General features: G+C 41.2%; 1 protein-coding gene across 1 annotated transcript; it reads left to right on the forward strand.

Annotated features, from left to right (window-relative positions):
* The first annotated feature begins 207 nt into the window (after positions 1-207).
* Positions 208-13,650, forward strand: GATM (glycine amidinotransferase). The gene is made up of 10 exons (XM_058811090.1): positions 208-266; positions 510-1,059; positions 1,409-1,624; positions 5,803-5,998; positions 7,133-7,323; positions 8,594-8,731; positions 9,022-9,186; positions 10,867-10,930; positions 11,026-11,142; positions 12,605-13,650. Exons 1-10 carry the CDS (start codon positions 208-210, stop codon positions 12,715-12,717), a joined length of 1,809 nt encoding a protein of 602 aa, XP_058667073.1. The 3' UTR covers positions 12,718-13,650.
* Positions 13,651-15,612: the final 1,962 nt, after the last annotated feature.

Here is a 15,612-nt window from a genome sequence, read left to right on the forward strand (position 1 = left end):
CAAATGTGGGATATACAAAATATGAGTAGAATTGGTTGCAAACACATTTCTTGTTGAAGACTGTTTCTGTTGAGATAGAGGCATTTTTGAAGATAAGTTTGTTGATTTTACCTTGGAGAGCTTTTGCAGGGAAACCTATGTACTGGTCTGCTAGGAGCTAAGCAGTTTAGGTTTTAATTTTAGGATGGCTTTTCATCATATCACAATATGGATTTTGAGAAGCCAGAATTTGAAATTGTTTGGGATATTCTTGAAACACCCCTTCAGTAATTAAAGAATTCAAATATTTTTTCGGTGAATCAAAAACTCTTCAGGTCGTAGTCTAAAGATCTGAGTTCTTAACCTATGAAATATTGGAATTTTTGCTAAAATTGAATTTGTCCACTACAGGCTTAATGAAGAATATGTGTGCTTGATGACTAGAAGTAACCATACGATGCACTTCAGTACGCATTTTAGAGAAACATTTTTTAAAACGTGACTTTCGCCAAGCCAGGCTGCTGCTGAAGAGCCCTGCGTGGAAAAGAAATCCAGGTGTGTTGGGAGAAGCCGTCGGTCAGCTCCGTGCCGGGAGCGGGGGAGCCGAGCCGAGCCGTGCCGGGGGAGCTGTGCCGGGGGAGCCGTGCCGGGAGCGGGGAGCTAAGCGGGGCAGAGCCGGGAGAGCCGTGCCGGGAGCGGGGGAGCCGAGCCGAGCCGTGCCGGGGGAGCCGTGTCGGGAGCGGGGAGCTAAGCGGGGCAGAGCCGGGAGAGCCGTGCCGGGAGCGGGGGAGCCGAGCCGAGCCGTGCCGGGGGAGCTGTGCCGGGGGAGCCGTGCCGGGAGCGGGGGAGCAGAGTCGGGGGAGCCCAGCCGGGAGCGGGGCAGCCGATCCGGCCCCGCCCGGCTCTGCGGGCGCTGCCCCCGTTCGGGGCGGGCCGTGCCGTGCCGTGCCGGGCAGGGCGCGCATAAAGCGGGGCCGGGCGGTGCCGTGCCGTCGTGTCGGGCCAGCGGCGATGCTGCGAGTGCGGTGCCTGCGCGGGGGCAGCCGGGGCGCCGAGGCAGCGCATTACATCGGCTCCAGGGTCGGTGCCGCGCGGAGCCGGGGCCGGGGATGCTCCGGGACGGGTCCCGCTCTGGTCCCTTCGCGGGCGCTCCGGGACGGGAGGCTGAGGCTCACCCAGCATCCTCCCACCCCAGTCTGCCGTGTTCTGATCTCCTTACCCTTCTCAACTCAGCGTATCTAAAGGCAGAATTTCCTTTAAGCATCTGCTAGGCTGTGAATAAATTAGAATGGCTGTAACCAGCCGTGTTTCTGTTAATAATCCAAATACATTGCCGTGGGATTATAGCGTTAAGGCATTTGTGGGCTGAGCCAGAACTTCTTCTCTTTTGTAAGGCAAGCATAATTTTCGTTCTTATTTTTATTTTAAGCTTCGAGGAGCCTTTACAGGATGGGTGCAGCGAACTTTCCAGAGCACCCAGGCAGCTGCGGCCTCGCAGAACGCCTGTGCTGCCGATGACAAGGCTGCCAGCCCTGTGCCCAAGGACTGCCTTGTTTGCTCCTACAATGAATGGGACCCGCTGGAAGAGGTCATCGTGGGAAGGGCTGAAAATGCTTGTGTCCCACCTTTTTCTGTGGAGGTTAAGGTAAACAACAAAAACTAACCTTAAAAAGAAAATGTATAGAATTTATACCTAGAATTTATACCTAAAATTTACTTAAGCTTTACAATGCCTAAGGTGTGGTGCTTACTCTTGGGAGTTCTTCTTTCAAGGTAGTTTTTTACATTTGTGAAACTTAACAGCATAGCCGTGTTGGTGAGGGATGTGCTTTTTTCTTTGGACTTTCAACTGAATTACCTGTTTTAACAGAAGTCACAAGCAGAGACAACCTCTAATATGTGTGATATAGCCCTGATGTTACCAAAGTACGCATACAAACTTCTGAGACGGTTGCACTGATGAAATTTCAATTTGGCTTGAAGTTAAGTAGGGTTACAATTGAAAAAAAAGCGTTGTTTTCTACTCAATAGTCTGAGCAAGATTGAGTTCTGTAGCTGTAGACCAACAGGGCTATTGTGTCAGACAGCTCTGAAGTAGTTTACTGAAACTCCTGTGTGCTACAGTAAATAATTTGTGGAAATACATAGTCCACTATTCTTTCAGGACTTTTCTGTGCCTAAAACTGCATCAGCAACCTAAATACCTAAATAAATCCATGATTCTTTGTTCTCTGGAATCTTGCATTTAAAACAGTAATACTGAAATAATGGGCTTGCTCCAGATTTTTGTGTTCTATACTTGGACTTTAAAGTCACTGAGTGTGTGTGTTACCTGCATTTGTGGGCATGTTTTGGAATCTCTCATTGTTACAGTGCAGCACTACCTGCAGGGCAGAAGGTAATCCATGGCTATCACAGCAAAATGAGCTGGCACATGGCTTCCACCCAAGTGAAAATTTAAAGGATAACCTGACAAAGTTGACTCAGTTAAAAAAAAAAAGAATTTTTATCTGACATTGAAAGAATGGCAAACAAAGATACTAAAAATAAGTTTAAAGTGCTGCAAGTGGTTGTTTAGGGAAAGTTTGGGATCTACTTGTATAGAAGACTTCTCTTCCCTTAACCCTATATATATATAAATATATATATATATATATAAAATAATCTGTGTTATGTTTTTCAGACTCCATAGATATCCTAGCAGGTTCAGAGAAGGAGATGAATGAGGGTTAGCATTTCTAATATACAAGTGCATTTATGTAGGACTAACATAATGAATGTACAGAAAGAGTAAGGAAAAAAAGGTCTAACATTTTACATCGTGACATTAAATGAGGCAAAATTCAGTTTCTAAGCAGTGGTCAAGGGCTCGCTTTAGCACCAGAAAGAATATTTCAAGTATCTAACTTGCTGAAGTGCCACATGCTATACAGGTTTTGCTGCTATTAAGCCGTAACTGCTCACAATAAGTCAGAACTTCACTTTCTTTAACATGTGATAGCAAAAGCTCAGTGAGGAATGCCAAAGGATAGGATTACCTCTGCAATTCAAATACCTATGACTTAGAGTTAAAGCAAGGTTTAAATTTGCTTTATGTCAATTGCCAAGTCCACAACAAGTAATGGAAACAGAGCCAATTTGAGATGTGGTTTCCTCTAATTTTCTCTGCTTTTGTCTTAAATATTGATGTAGAAACTGCAACAATAACACTGGGAGGGTGTTGCTGAATAATCTAAGCAGTATTCCAGTCCTACCTTGACATTATTATTATTATTAATTAATAGATACATGATTGTTTAGATCTCCATGTAGCCAAGAGGTGAGGTGTGTCCTGTTCCTGCCCCTGTGAGCAGCAAAACCAGAGCTGATGGTATCATGGCCTGTCTGCTGAGTGCATGAGGGGCACTGCTTATGAAAAATGCAGTTTAAAACAGATGAATTCTAATTTATAAGGAAAATTCAAAGCTTTGGACCTGAGACACTTCAAAAAAACGTATCTTAAATTATTGCAGTGTGGTAAATACTTGTATTGAGATTGTGTTTTAAGATTGTATGTGTGTTTATTTGCTAAATATTTAAATGCAGCAAGTATGGCTGCATTCAGCACTCTTCTGCTTTGAGACAAGGGTTTGGTATATTCAAGTGTTTTTTCTGTGATGTGGGAATGATGTGCTTGGCATAAGAAGAAGGAAGGAAGGAATTGAATAAGGAGCCCTGCACCTCTGATGAATATTAATGAGCTGACACTTTATTGTATATCCTTTTCAGAGCTTGAAACAGGCTATGTAGATAAATAGGTAAATACAATATTTGAAAACTTGAAAAATCTTAACATTAAATAGGAAGATGTCCTGTTTAAATCAGCACTGCAATGAAAAATCCCACAACTGAGATGTATTCTGAAGCAGTTGAATCAAGCAGTTGAACTTTATAGCTTTGTTTTCTGCAATGCTTTTCGGTACATTTTGTGAATAATAATGCATTTTGGGTGAGGAATATTATTAACACAGATCCTTATATCTTGAATAAGAAGATGAGAGTGTATACATGTGTTTACTACTGAATAAGGCAATAAGAATATTTATCTGAATTTAAGTTTTAATATCCTAAATTTATTAACTGTCTTTACTAGGTTAATGGTATATCTTGATAATGTTAATTATTTTCCATGACAAATGTTTAAAGTAAATAGCAACGATAGGGAACAATCATGCTGTTTCTTAAGGACAATCTTTCCTAAAATTCTATTTCTGAAAAGAAACAGTTTGTTTTAAATGTTGTCTTTTCTGCGTCCTATCCATGGCCATTTTTGAACATTCTGAACTGACTTGTATGTCTATGGCCAAAGGGGCCTGAAATGTCAACCCTGATTTGCTGTGAAATACATGTCCCAGCCATTTACCCTTTTCCCAGTTATTTGGAAGGCAGGGAATATGAGCAGTGTTACAGTGCTAACCTTTATTCTGTTGTAACTTTGAGATTACACCATCCATTAGTGCAACACAAATGTGGTTCCTCAGGTCTGAAAAAAGCAGAGAGGAGCTGCACCTCTTAGGGATTGATGATATTCACATACACCATGGCTGGCTCTGAAAATAACCAGCTTCAATCCACAGGAAGAATTTATCTCATTAGCAGAACATGTCTCCATAGGAATGCTGAGCACTTCATGTGATCTGCATGTGACTTCTGACCAGCTGGCAAGCTTGAGGTGCTCAAATTACCCAAGCCCTCACTCACAGAAAAAGAACAAATTCCCTCAGGAAGGATGGGAAGAAGCTTCAGTACTGGAGGAGCAGGATGGCCATGCTGAGGCTCTCTGAGTAAATGCTAAGGCTGAATTTTCTTTCTTCTCTTACCTCTATAGCATGAGGCAAATCTCCAGAAGCAGCAGAGGGAACAGCCTGGATTGTTTAAGGGGATCAGGGATGCCTTGAGATGGATGGCCTTGCCTGCTCAGGGCAGTGCTAGCACAAAGGAACACCATCACTCTGATTTTGGGGAGCATTGTGTTCTAGGAGGTGGTCAGGACTGCAGCGTCAGGAGACAGCTCGTGTTTGGAAGGGCAGGTTCTTCTGCATCCCCTTGCTGTCCCTCCAGCTTGCTGTCATTCCAGAAGGGCTCCATGTGCACTTGCATCTCAGCTAACTCTGATATCACAGAGGAACATCAGACACATCAAACTGAAGCAGCATCATTTGTTTTGATTATAAGTCTGGTTTTACTTACCCGTGAGAACTGGGACGTTATTTTGATTTTGTTTTTAATTTAAGAAGGCTATCACAGAATTTCAGCAGAGGATTTAGGTCTGTAAATGTTAAACATGCTTTAATCCAACCCTGGCTGGTGAATTTAGGATCTTTTGCCTTTTCTAGATGGCTGCTGCACCTGGAGTATGGCCCCCCTCTGGCAAATAAAGCATGTTCCCTGTACTTGGGATAGCTTTAGAATTTCTGGTGTCACCATTGTGAGGTGGTAAGAAGGTGACTACAGATGTGTACATTTTGCAGATGAGCTCAAGGTTGTTTTAATTAAAAACCATGTCTGATAGCCTTATTAAATAGCAGAGTCTACAGTGTTTGCCATATTTGGTGTGTTTGCAAAACTGCTCTGTAATAGGGACCAAATGGCCACTTGGCAACACTGGCCACTCAATACTCACTGAAGTGTAATGTAGTCAAAATATTGCAGGAACAGATAAAATGCACACTCCAACATATCAGGATCAAGAACAAGAAACTTTAACAATTGCATCTTATGTGTCTATTTCACTCCAAAATAACTGGTGCTTATTCTTTGTCACTTTATGTCCTTTTGTTCTAGGCAAACACGTATGAAAAATATTGGGGATTTTACCAGAAATTTGGAGGCCAGGGTTTCCCCAAAGACCATTTAAAAAAAGCTATTGCTGAAATTGAAGAGATGTGCAATATTTTGAAGGGAGAAGGTGTTATTGTCAAGAGGCCTGATCCAATTGACTGGTCTGTGAAGTATAAAACACCTGATTTTGAGTCTACAGGTAAATGTTTTTCCATTATTGAAGGTCTTTTCTGTTTAACTCTTGTCTGAGGTATTTTGGATGTCATCTAGCCTACTTTCCAGCTAGGATTATCACCAGCACTGAGGTCAGTGACTGTTTTCTGTAGCTGACTTGGAAGATCTCCAGGGATGGAGATTTGCCACCTGATTTGGTGACTGGTTTCAGTGCTGGGTGAATTTCCTAGTGGAAGAACTTTGCCTGACACCCAGCCTGAACTTCCCACACCAGCACCTCTTGCCAGGTTCCCTCTCTGTGTTGTCACTGCCCCTGCCAAAAAGTGCTAATCTGTCATGGCCCTCAAAGTAGCTGTAGAATGTTTCTGCTTTGTCCCCTCCTTGAAAGCCCAGTGCTCAAAGCCCCTCTGACCCTCTTGATAGCTCTTGATGGATCCTGGAGTTGGATCCATCTTAAACTATGGAAAACAAAACAGTTGAGGCAACAGTTTACCAGGAAGATCCTCACTAGTGACAGGGAAATGTGAATGTCCCTTTACCTACACACATTCCTCCACCTGTGGTTATCTGCAGTGAGAGCACACTGGCTCTCCCAGCTTTGCATCAAGTCTAGTCCTCAGGCTTCTTTCATGTAAAATATATTTTTAATTTTTTCTAGTGGAATTCAAATTCATTGAGGAACAGATAATGTTAAGGAAAAGTCTAATGGGACTGCTTTCTGCACTAGTGCTGTGTTCCATCAAATTCCTCCTCTGTGCTATTTTAAAAAGGATAGTTTATAAAGAAATGCTGTTCAGTTGGTAGATTTGCTGCCCATCATCACTTTTTAAAGTCATTTGGGTAATGCATAAGCCTTGGTCTAGTTAATTTTCATTAGCCAAATTATGAAGTGGAGGCTTGATGGTGGATGGCTTTCATCTAGCTGTGAATCTGTTATGAGTGGGGCTTTGTAGCAAAAGTTCCATGTATTTTGAATGAAAAATATTACTTTGAAAAATTACTGAAGATTTAAGGACCTGACATTATGTGCTGGCTTTCTCACATTGCTTAGAATTATTTTTGCTATTATTTTGGATAGAAATAATGGTAAAAAGAAAGGAAGAAGTGCCTGAGCAGAAAGAGCTGAGAATTGTCTCATTAATGGCCACTTTCCTTTCAGGTATGTACGGTGCCATGCCAAGAGACATCCTGCTAGTGGTGGGAAATGAAATTATTGAAGCACCTATGGCCTGGCGTGCTCGGTTCTTTGAGTACAGGGCCTACAGACGACTAATCAAAGATTATTTCAACAGTGGTGCTAAGTGGACAACTGCCCCCAAACCCACCATGGCAGATGAACTCTATGATCAGGTACTGGTCTAATTTTCCTTCAGAACTTCAGTTCTCATTATACAGAATGTTGTTGATAGTTTCAATGTGACATTTGGGATTCATAAAGCTGTGAGGGGGAATGGCACAAAACAACTCTGAAGACTTGTTTTTCTCCTACTGTATGCAAACATGCTGCAGCCCTTCCAGCTGAAACTCAGTGTGTGCAGTTAGAGAGCAAGGATCAGGAAGTTGTGTCTATTAAATTCCTCTGCTTTGAATTGTTTTGGTTACTGGCTGTAACTGAGCATTACTAAAGAGGAAGGAATGCTAGAAAAACATCACAGAGATTACTTTCAAGAATAAAGAGAATTCCCTGAGAATGTCCATATGTCCTGGGTGCATTGGGAAAGTGGAAAGTAATATATATTTTGTCACAGTAAAAAACCCAACTCATAATCTTTATTTTGCATGATGATTGGTATTTTGAAAGTTACATAAAATAAGTAGTGAAGGATTTAAACTGTATTTACCTTCCAAATATTTTAGTGAATAGTTTTTAAAATTTTTTTCCTAATAATTTTGACTTGGACAATTTTGGTAGTTTCCTATAAGCCCCTAAATGCACCAGAACCTTGGTGACAGCATTTGCAACAAATGCAGTGAACTAGATGTGAAATGATTGCAACTTTCTAGGAACAGTGTCATCAGTGATATAAAGGAGACTTTGTTTGACAAAATTACCTTAGAGTCACCTTCAGTATCAGAAAAGTTGTAGAGCCTGTAATTATTTATGTGGTATTTTCATTTGTGCTGGATTTTTACATCTCACTTGTTCTGAATTGCCTTGTTTAATTTTCAAATTATTTGTAATAATAAAGATCCATCTTCTAGCTTAAAGTTCTTCTCCATTCCAAAATGTGGAAAAGTAAGGAGTCCACATCTATTAGAAATAGCTTCCAGTCCAGTATTTCTGTCAGTGTGCAGTGATTTGTTGGACTGGTATTAAACTCCACTGGTAATGAATACTTTTGATCTGGTTCTGAAGACTAATTAATTTCTTGATATAACTCTTGTCTCTTATCTCATGACCTATTCTTGAATGTGCTTAAAGCCTTTCACTTTTATGTCCACATTTAGATTTTCTTTTCTATTCTAATAAGAAGTAACCAAAACCACCTCCAAGGAACACACTAGCTATCAATATTAACACATTTTCCTAATTTCAAATTATTCCCCACTAGCAAATTATTTGAGAACTTTCTTTTAACATCTCCAACCAACAATAACTTGTTCTCTTCTCTACAACCAGAATTATCCAATCCACTCTGTTGAAGACAGGCATAAACTGGCTGCTCAGGGAAAATTTGTAACTACTGAATTTGAGCCATGCTTTGATGCTGCTGACTTCATTAGAGCTGGAAGAGATATCTTTGTACAAAGGAGCCAGGTAAGCAAAGATTTCTTTCAACAGTTTTGGTATCTCTCTTAGAGACTGGTGCTTTGTCTTTTAAAATTCCTGAGCAGTGCTAAAGTAAGAAAGTTGGCAAAAGAAATTGCTCTTCATAGAATGTTTGATCTACAGGATAAGACTGTCTTCCAGGTAAGGGGTTAGCTGAAGGCACAAAATTCTCTATTAAATTTGCTTTAAATATTTAATTAAATAAAACCTTGGATAAAGTAAACTTGGATGCAGTTTATATTCTAGCCTAGTAAAGCTTAATTTGTCCTGTTTTTCAGGTTACAAACTACATGGGTATTGAATGGATGAGGAGACACCTTGCACCAGACTACAGAGTGCACATAATATCCTTTAAGGATCCCAACCCTATGCACATTGATGCCACTTTTAATATCATTGGGCCTGGTCTTGTGCTCTCTAACCCAGACCGTCCCTGCCATCAGGTGAGTGTACAAGGGGGGGAAAATGTTGTGTGTTTAAAACCCCTCAACTGGGTTCATTCCCTGTTGGGTAATTACTCATCCACACATTCCACTGGGTGCTGCTCCCACGGTTAAAAATGATGGAAGTAATCTAATTTTTAATGATGTATCAAAGCAAGCACCTGGGATATACTATTTCTCTGAACACTTCCACTGCTTAAATATTTTAATTGTATCCTAAGAGAAATTGAAGGGCTTCTGCTGCTCAGATGAGAAATCTCCCTTTTATTTTCTATTTTGGAAGCCTCTGCTTTGGTGTTAATGGAACCAATGGCAGGAAGCTGGTAGTTGCTCAGGCATTCAGCTCTGAATACCTTCTGAAGGGTAGGGAAGAGGAGAGATGTATAAAACCTGCTACTACACTGAGAAAAAGCTAATATCGCTGAGCAGCACAATGAGATCAGAAAACTTTCCAGAGAGAGAGCTCATCTCTGTTACAGTTGTGTCACTGCCTTGCAGTGCTTGAGGATTTTTGAGGATCCCTGTGGTTTCAGAAGCTGTTCAAGCACAGGGAATGGCTGAGCTGACCTGAGCCAGACACAGAGCTGGGTGCTGCCACTGTGGAGCATGTACAGAGCTCCTGAAAGCAGCACTGGCCCCTTCTCAGCAAGTGCTTTCAATGCCAGCGATCTCACTGAATTGCTGCCTCTTCAGCGTCCATTCTGAGAATATAATTTTTAAAACAATCTTATTTTTTCCTCCCCTTTTCCCTTCCACAGTTTTTCATAGTGTCACTTGCAACAGGATGTTCTTCTGGGTCTCCGTGTATTAAACCCATGTTCTGGGACTTTTTTCAGGGAAAACTGCTGTCTGTGTCCATAGAAAAGATAAATGCAGCTTGCTTTCACAGAAACTGGTTTGGCCGTTCTGGGTGACCGGGGAGCGGTGGGGGTGTGTGAATGGTGCCGATGAAAGGGGTTTTTTCTTGAATGGTGCTGATGAAAAGGAGCTTTTCTTTAAAATCCTGGCAGGCCGGGCTGGTTATTGAGGGTTCGGGACTGGGGCTCCACCTCGTGGTAACGCTGGAGCACTCGCCAAGACTCTGCCAACTATTCTGACAGTGAAAAGTGCTCTCCTTGGCCAAATTATCCTTCTCTTAATTTTAACTTAATTGTGTAAATCTTGGAGACATAAATTGTTCCTTGGGACGCCCTTACATTGTTCTCTTTGTTAAATTAACTGCGTAATTATTTTTCTTATAAAGTGTGAAGGAAAGGTAATTTTGTGTTATTTTTGATGGGTTTGTTTTTAGAAACAGCAGTGTAACTCATATTAATGGCTTTATTATCATATGGGAAGAAATAACACCAAAAAAAAGTTGAATATGTTTGAATATGACAAATGCTTCCACTTAACAAGCTCCAAACTGTAAATGCTGTCTTTTGTCTTTAACATATCTAGCATATAAAAAACCAATAGAAATAAATGCTATTGGTATGCAAAATCTAAAAAGACTTTTAAAAATGCTTGTATGAAAGCTGGGTTTGTAGATGAAGCTTGAATGAGGGCCAGAATAGTGAACTGAGGGCAGGGGATATCCTGCATATTGGAGTACTCTGGGAAAATCTGGCATAGCTTGGAGGATACACAATGTGATACTCTAAGAACCCTCTTGAGAATATATTTAAATTGCTCTTCCAGATTGAGCTCTTCAAGAAAGCTGGCTGGACTGTGATTCAACCTCCAGTGCCACTCATCCCAGATGGTACAGTCACCTTTCCTTTCCCAAGGATTCCAAGAATACTCTTAAGGGTATTAGTAAGGAGTAGCACTGGTACAAGGTTTATTCTCCTGTTTTAGAACACCCTCTGTGGATGTCTTCTAAGTGGCTCTCCATGAACGTCCTAATGCTGGATGAGAAACGTGTGATGGTGGACGCCAATGAGACATCGATTCAGAAGATGTTTGAAAAGCTGGGTATGTCCTAACACACTTCTACATACACTAACAGGAAAATTATTGTGCTACCAGCCAGGGCAAATGGAGGTTTCACTCAAAGCAGACAGCACGGGAAAAAGTACTCAAACAGCTGGATTAGCAAGTAAGAACAATTCAGTGATTTTTCTCCTGAATACTGCAGTCGTAGAAATATGGTCTTCTTTTTCCCCCTGCAGCTTGCAGCACATAAAGGTATGAGTAGCAACTAAAGTTATTGCTAGGATTTCTTTGAATGAGCTTTTTAAATGTTAACAGTCCAGTGTGAGGTCAACATCTGTCTTGCAGAGGTTGAGTGCACCTATTGCTGAATGATATAGAGCTGGGAATCCAGCTCTAATCACTGCCAAAATTCTTTCAGATTTTTCTAGTTGCAAACTCATTGTACTTTAAATGTCAAATTGAGATTTATTAACCCAGGTATTTCTGCTCATTTAAGGAGAATCTCAGTCCTGTGAGATGTAACTTCATGATAGCATGGAATTCCTTCAGATATGCAGTGACAGGAGAACTGTGTTTGAACATAAAATATGGAAGTCTTATTATGCACAGCTGCTCAGTCTTAGGTTGTTTTATTGCATGAGCAAAGGGTTGAGGATTTAAAAATACTTGAAAGTACTGAAAGAATGAGGCTATTAATGCTAATAATGACTTATCTTTCACCCTTGAACTTCACAGTCTATGTAAGTTCTAAATATTCTGACAGTTCAAAGTTCTGACTTCTCTGGTAGTCAGAAAGTTTGAAGGACTGAGATGGGTCTACTGGGAGCAAAAGTATTGCTGACCTGGGAGGCAGATTCTACTGAGCTGCTCCTGAGCTCCTGAAAGTGCTGAGAAGCAAAAAAGGCAAACTCTGTAGCAGAGAAATTTTCTGATCCTTCTGTTGGGACTTTCTATTAGCTGAGCCACAGCTGAAACATCCCTCAGAGCTGAAAAGAACAAGTAGGAAGCTTAACCTGGGTAGTAAGAGCCTTTTTTCCCTTTCAGAGAAAAAGGGAGTCAGAGCTATCTACCTTGGATACTTCTTTTCTTGAGAAGCACTTAAAAGAGAACATTCAGTGTCTGAATCACAAATGCTTGCACATATTTATGAAAATGTGTCCTGATCATATATTGTAGCAGAATTTCAGCCAATTCTTCACATACTGCAAAACTTAAATTTATCTTTTTAGTACTGGCACATTATAACACATCAGACACTGGCTGTGCTCCAGGCCCTGTGTAATCCTGAGGGTATCACCAGAACAGACAAGCCAGCTGTGTTCCTAGTTTGTTCTCTGCCTAGAATCTGGGAAAACAAATTCCTAACAAACCAGTAGCAAATGCCTTCCACATTTACATCTAGCCATGTGATCTGATAGAGCATCACCTAACGTTCTGATCAGAGCTTGCCACGGGAAGCCGATAACACAGTTTTGAAGTGTGCCTTGCGTGTTTCCTGCAGGCATTGCTACAGTCAAAGTGAACATTCGCCACGCCAACTCTCTGGGAGGCGGCTTCCACTGCTGGACGTGCGACATCCGCCGCCGCGGCACCCTGCAGTCCTACCTTGACTAGGAGAGAGCCCACAGCCAGCAACGGTTCAGCTTCTGAAATAGGCATAGGAAATGAGCAAATCACTGGCACTCTTGCTAAAATGGCCGCATGAGCTCTAGTGCTTGGTAAGTGGTGTCCTCATCATGGTCTGGGTAATATTTTATTCTTAAATACCCTTCACTTTCAGTAGGATGATTGAAACAACTTCCATCAGCAATACAGGGTTTCTGGCTGCCTTTTTGAAAGACATCCTTCATCTGTGAAGCCTTTTCACGTTGGCTTTGAATGTAAAAGCTTGAAAGGATAAGTAAAAGGTCTTGTTAGAGTAGCTTGGCCACTAAAACTGGATATCTACCTCTGTCTAGTTACCTTATCAAATAGGCAGCTTGAAATGTGAAACTTGAGTAAACTTTTCTTATTCCTTTTAACCACTTCAACTTTCTAATATATTCACGTCTAATGAAGTTGAAATAGATGCAATTGTATAGATCTCTTAGGGAACCAAGTAATTTTATCATGTTTTTCATGTCTAGCCATACAGATATTTACAGAGAATCTTCAGTATGAGCTAACTTTTAAGACATGTTCACTTACTTGCCATGTTCTTCTACGTTTTCTTCTGATGCATGTCATGCACCTGAGTATTTTTATATTGCTTTTTGTATTGCTGAAATTGGGTTTTGTTTAACTTTTAAGTTTACAAATGATAGCTAATAATCTGCTTGTACAGGTTTCACTCTGAGTTGTTTACATAACTTAAAAAGAGACACAAAAGAAAAACCCAACAATAACTCCCCCCCCAACCTTAAGCTTCTGATATTTTACAACCCAGACTTCCTTCAGCTGTAGCAGATACAGAAATATGTATCAAACATGCCTGATGCCGTGGAGGAATTTGAGTTTTGATTCCTGAATATGTACTTTTTATGCTAATAAAGTTTTTTGCATTCTCAATATGTTGCCCTTCTGTTCATCTGTAAGTATGAAATATCTGGATGGATACAAAATATACATGGAGTTTTTTTTCCCCTCTGTAAAACTGGTAACATCTTAAACACTTGCACAATGCAGAAAAGCTTTGTAGTCTATTATTTATATACCATGTTTCTACTTCTGTTTTTCACAGAGGTATGACTGGTAGGGGAAAGTACCACTGATATTTCTTGCTACACTCTGGAGGAATCTGCTCTTACAACATTGTACCCTGACAGAAAAGATGTCAGGCAGAACATGCTCACATACAAGCTGCATGGCCATATTTTAGAGTTGGGTAGGGCTAAACAGGTCAAATATCAACAATCTAGAATGCTTTGACATATGGAAAGAGATAATTAGGCAGCTGCCAGCACTTAATGAGGTAGAGATGGTGCCTATTTTCTCTCTAAAATCAAGGCTTTATAGACAATGGAAATTTGGAAATCTGTTTGTCTTGCTCTAACCAAGCTTTGTTTTCCATGATTAGCACTGGAGCTGCATTAGAGCAGCACACACAGCAGGTCATCTCTCCCACTGCTCTGCATGCTGCAGTGCCAAAATGTCTGTGGGTCTGTGCTTGGCATAACATACCAGCTATGGCTGAAACCACCAGAAACTGGCTAAAAGTGGATTAATAAGACATGTGCACCCTGGGTGCCTCCACGATTTAGGAGACTATATTTTTGTATCATGTTATATGTGACACTCTGGCTTAATAAACATTTCAGCCTTTTCCCATAATTTTTTTTTGTTTATCCCTTATTAATTTTTAAAAAATAATCTTAAATTGTGCACACAGTAGCAAGTCTTTCAGCTTGAACACCACCACTATGTTTCTGAAGTTGTTTGGGTTTCTTTCTGCCAGTAATACAAGTGCTTTTACCTTATCCATGGATCTCTTGACTGGTTTGGGAACAGACTTGTCTCTCTTAACATTCCAGTACTCACTTTTAGGGAGTTTTGGATGTTCACCTCATCTTTTTGGGGCATTGGATGCTGCAGTGACAAACCCAGTGTGATTAAAATTGTAGCCTTGTCCCATGTGAGGCCCTTGGAGAAAAGCATGTTCTGGAAATGGCATGTAATGGGATGAGGGCTGGCTTGTTAGCAGGTTTGGGTGGGTGTGTCTATGTAGCTCTTAAGGCAACCCAATTCCTCCTGGGCTTTCCCTGCAGGGAATGAGCTGGGGAAAGGGTGCTGGGCACTGGTGCCTTGGCTGCCTTGCAGCTGCTCCATGACTTCAGGAGAGCATTAACTGTTTCTGTAAAGTCATGCTTAAACAACTTCTCCTCAAGTTCGGTGTCTCACCCACCCTGTTTCACGTGCTTAATCTTGCCTTCATCTTTTTGTGTTCACCACTGTGGCAGGTGAGTATCTAGCTCATTTATGTACCTATTTTAGCTCATTTATGTACCTATCTGTTGTGACTGTGTGCTGGTTTTGGCTGGGACATAGCTAATTTCTTCACAGTAGCCTGGTCTTGGGATTTGTTTTGTATTTGTGCTGGAAACAGTGTTGATAACACAGGGATGTTGTAGTTATTGCTGAGCAGAGCTTTCACAGGGCCAAGGCCTTTTCTGCTCCTCACAAGGAGCTGGGAGGGGACAGAGCTGTGGCAGCTGATCCCAACTGGCCCCAGGAATATCCCAGACTATCTGGGATATCTATCTCAGCATAGAAAGCATGGGGGGAGAAGGAGGAAGAGGGTGATGTTCAGAGTGATGGTGTTTGTCTTCTCAAGTTGCTGCTAGGTTTGATGGAGCCTTGCTCTCCTGAACAGCCTGCTCATGGAAATTGGTGAATAAATCCCTTGTTTTGCCTTCTTGTGTGCACAGCTTTTGCTTTACCATTGAACTGCTTATTTCAACCCATGAGCTTTGTCATTTTTACCTTTCCAGTTCCCCATCCCACCAGGGAAAGAGACTCCATGGGGCTTCTCTG

The sequence above is a fragment of the Ammospiza caudacuta genome, chromosome 10, assembly GCF_027887145.1.
Source record: "Ammospiza caudacuta isolate bAmmCau1 chromosome 10, bAmmCau1.pri, whole genome shotgun sequence".
NCBI classification, from domain to species: Eukaryota; Metazoa; Chordata; class Aves; order Passeriformes; family Passerellidae; genus Ammospiza; species Ammospiza caudacuta.

What these genes read in the sequence shown, in the direction of transcription:
- GATM (XM_058811090.1), top strand. Translation starts at nt 208, where the DNA reads ATGGATTTTGAGAAGCCAGAATTTGAAATTGTTTGGGATATTCTTGAA. An exon ending in CAGATGAACTCTATGATCAG is followed by an intron (nt 7,324 to 8,593) that starts GTACTGGTCTAA and finishes CTCTACAACCAG; the next exon opens with AATTATCCAATCCACTCTGT. An exon ending in AGTGCCACTCATCCCAGATG is followed by an intron (nt 10,931 to 11,025) that starts GTACAGTCACCT and finishes CTCCTGTTTTAG; the next exon opens with AACACCCTCTGTGGATGTCT.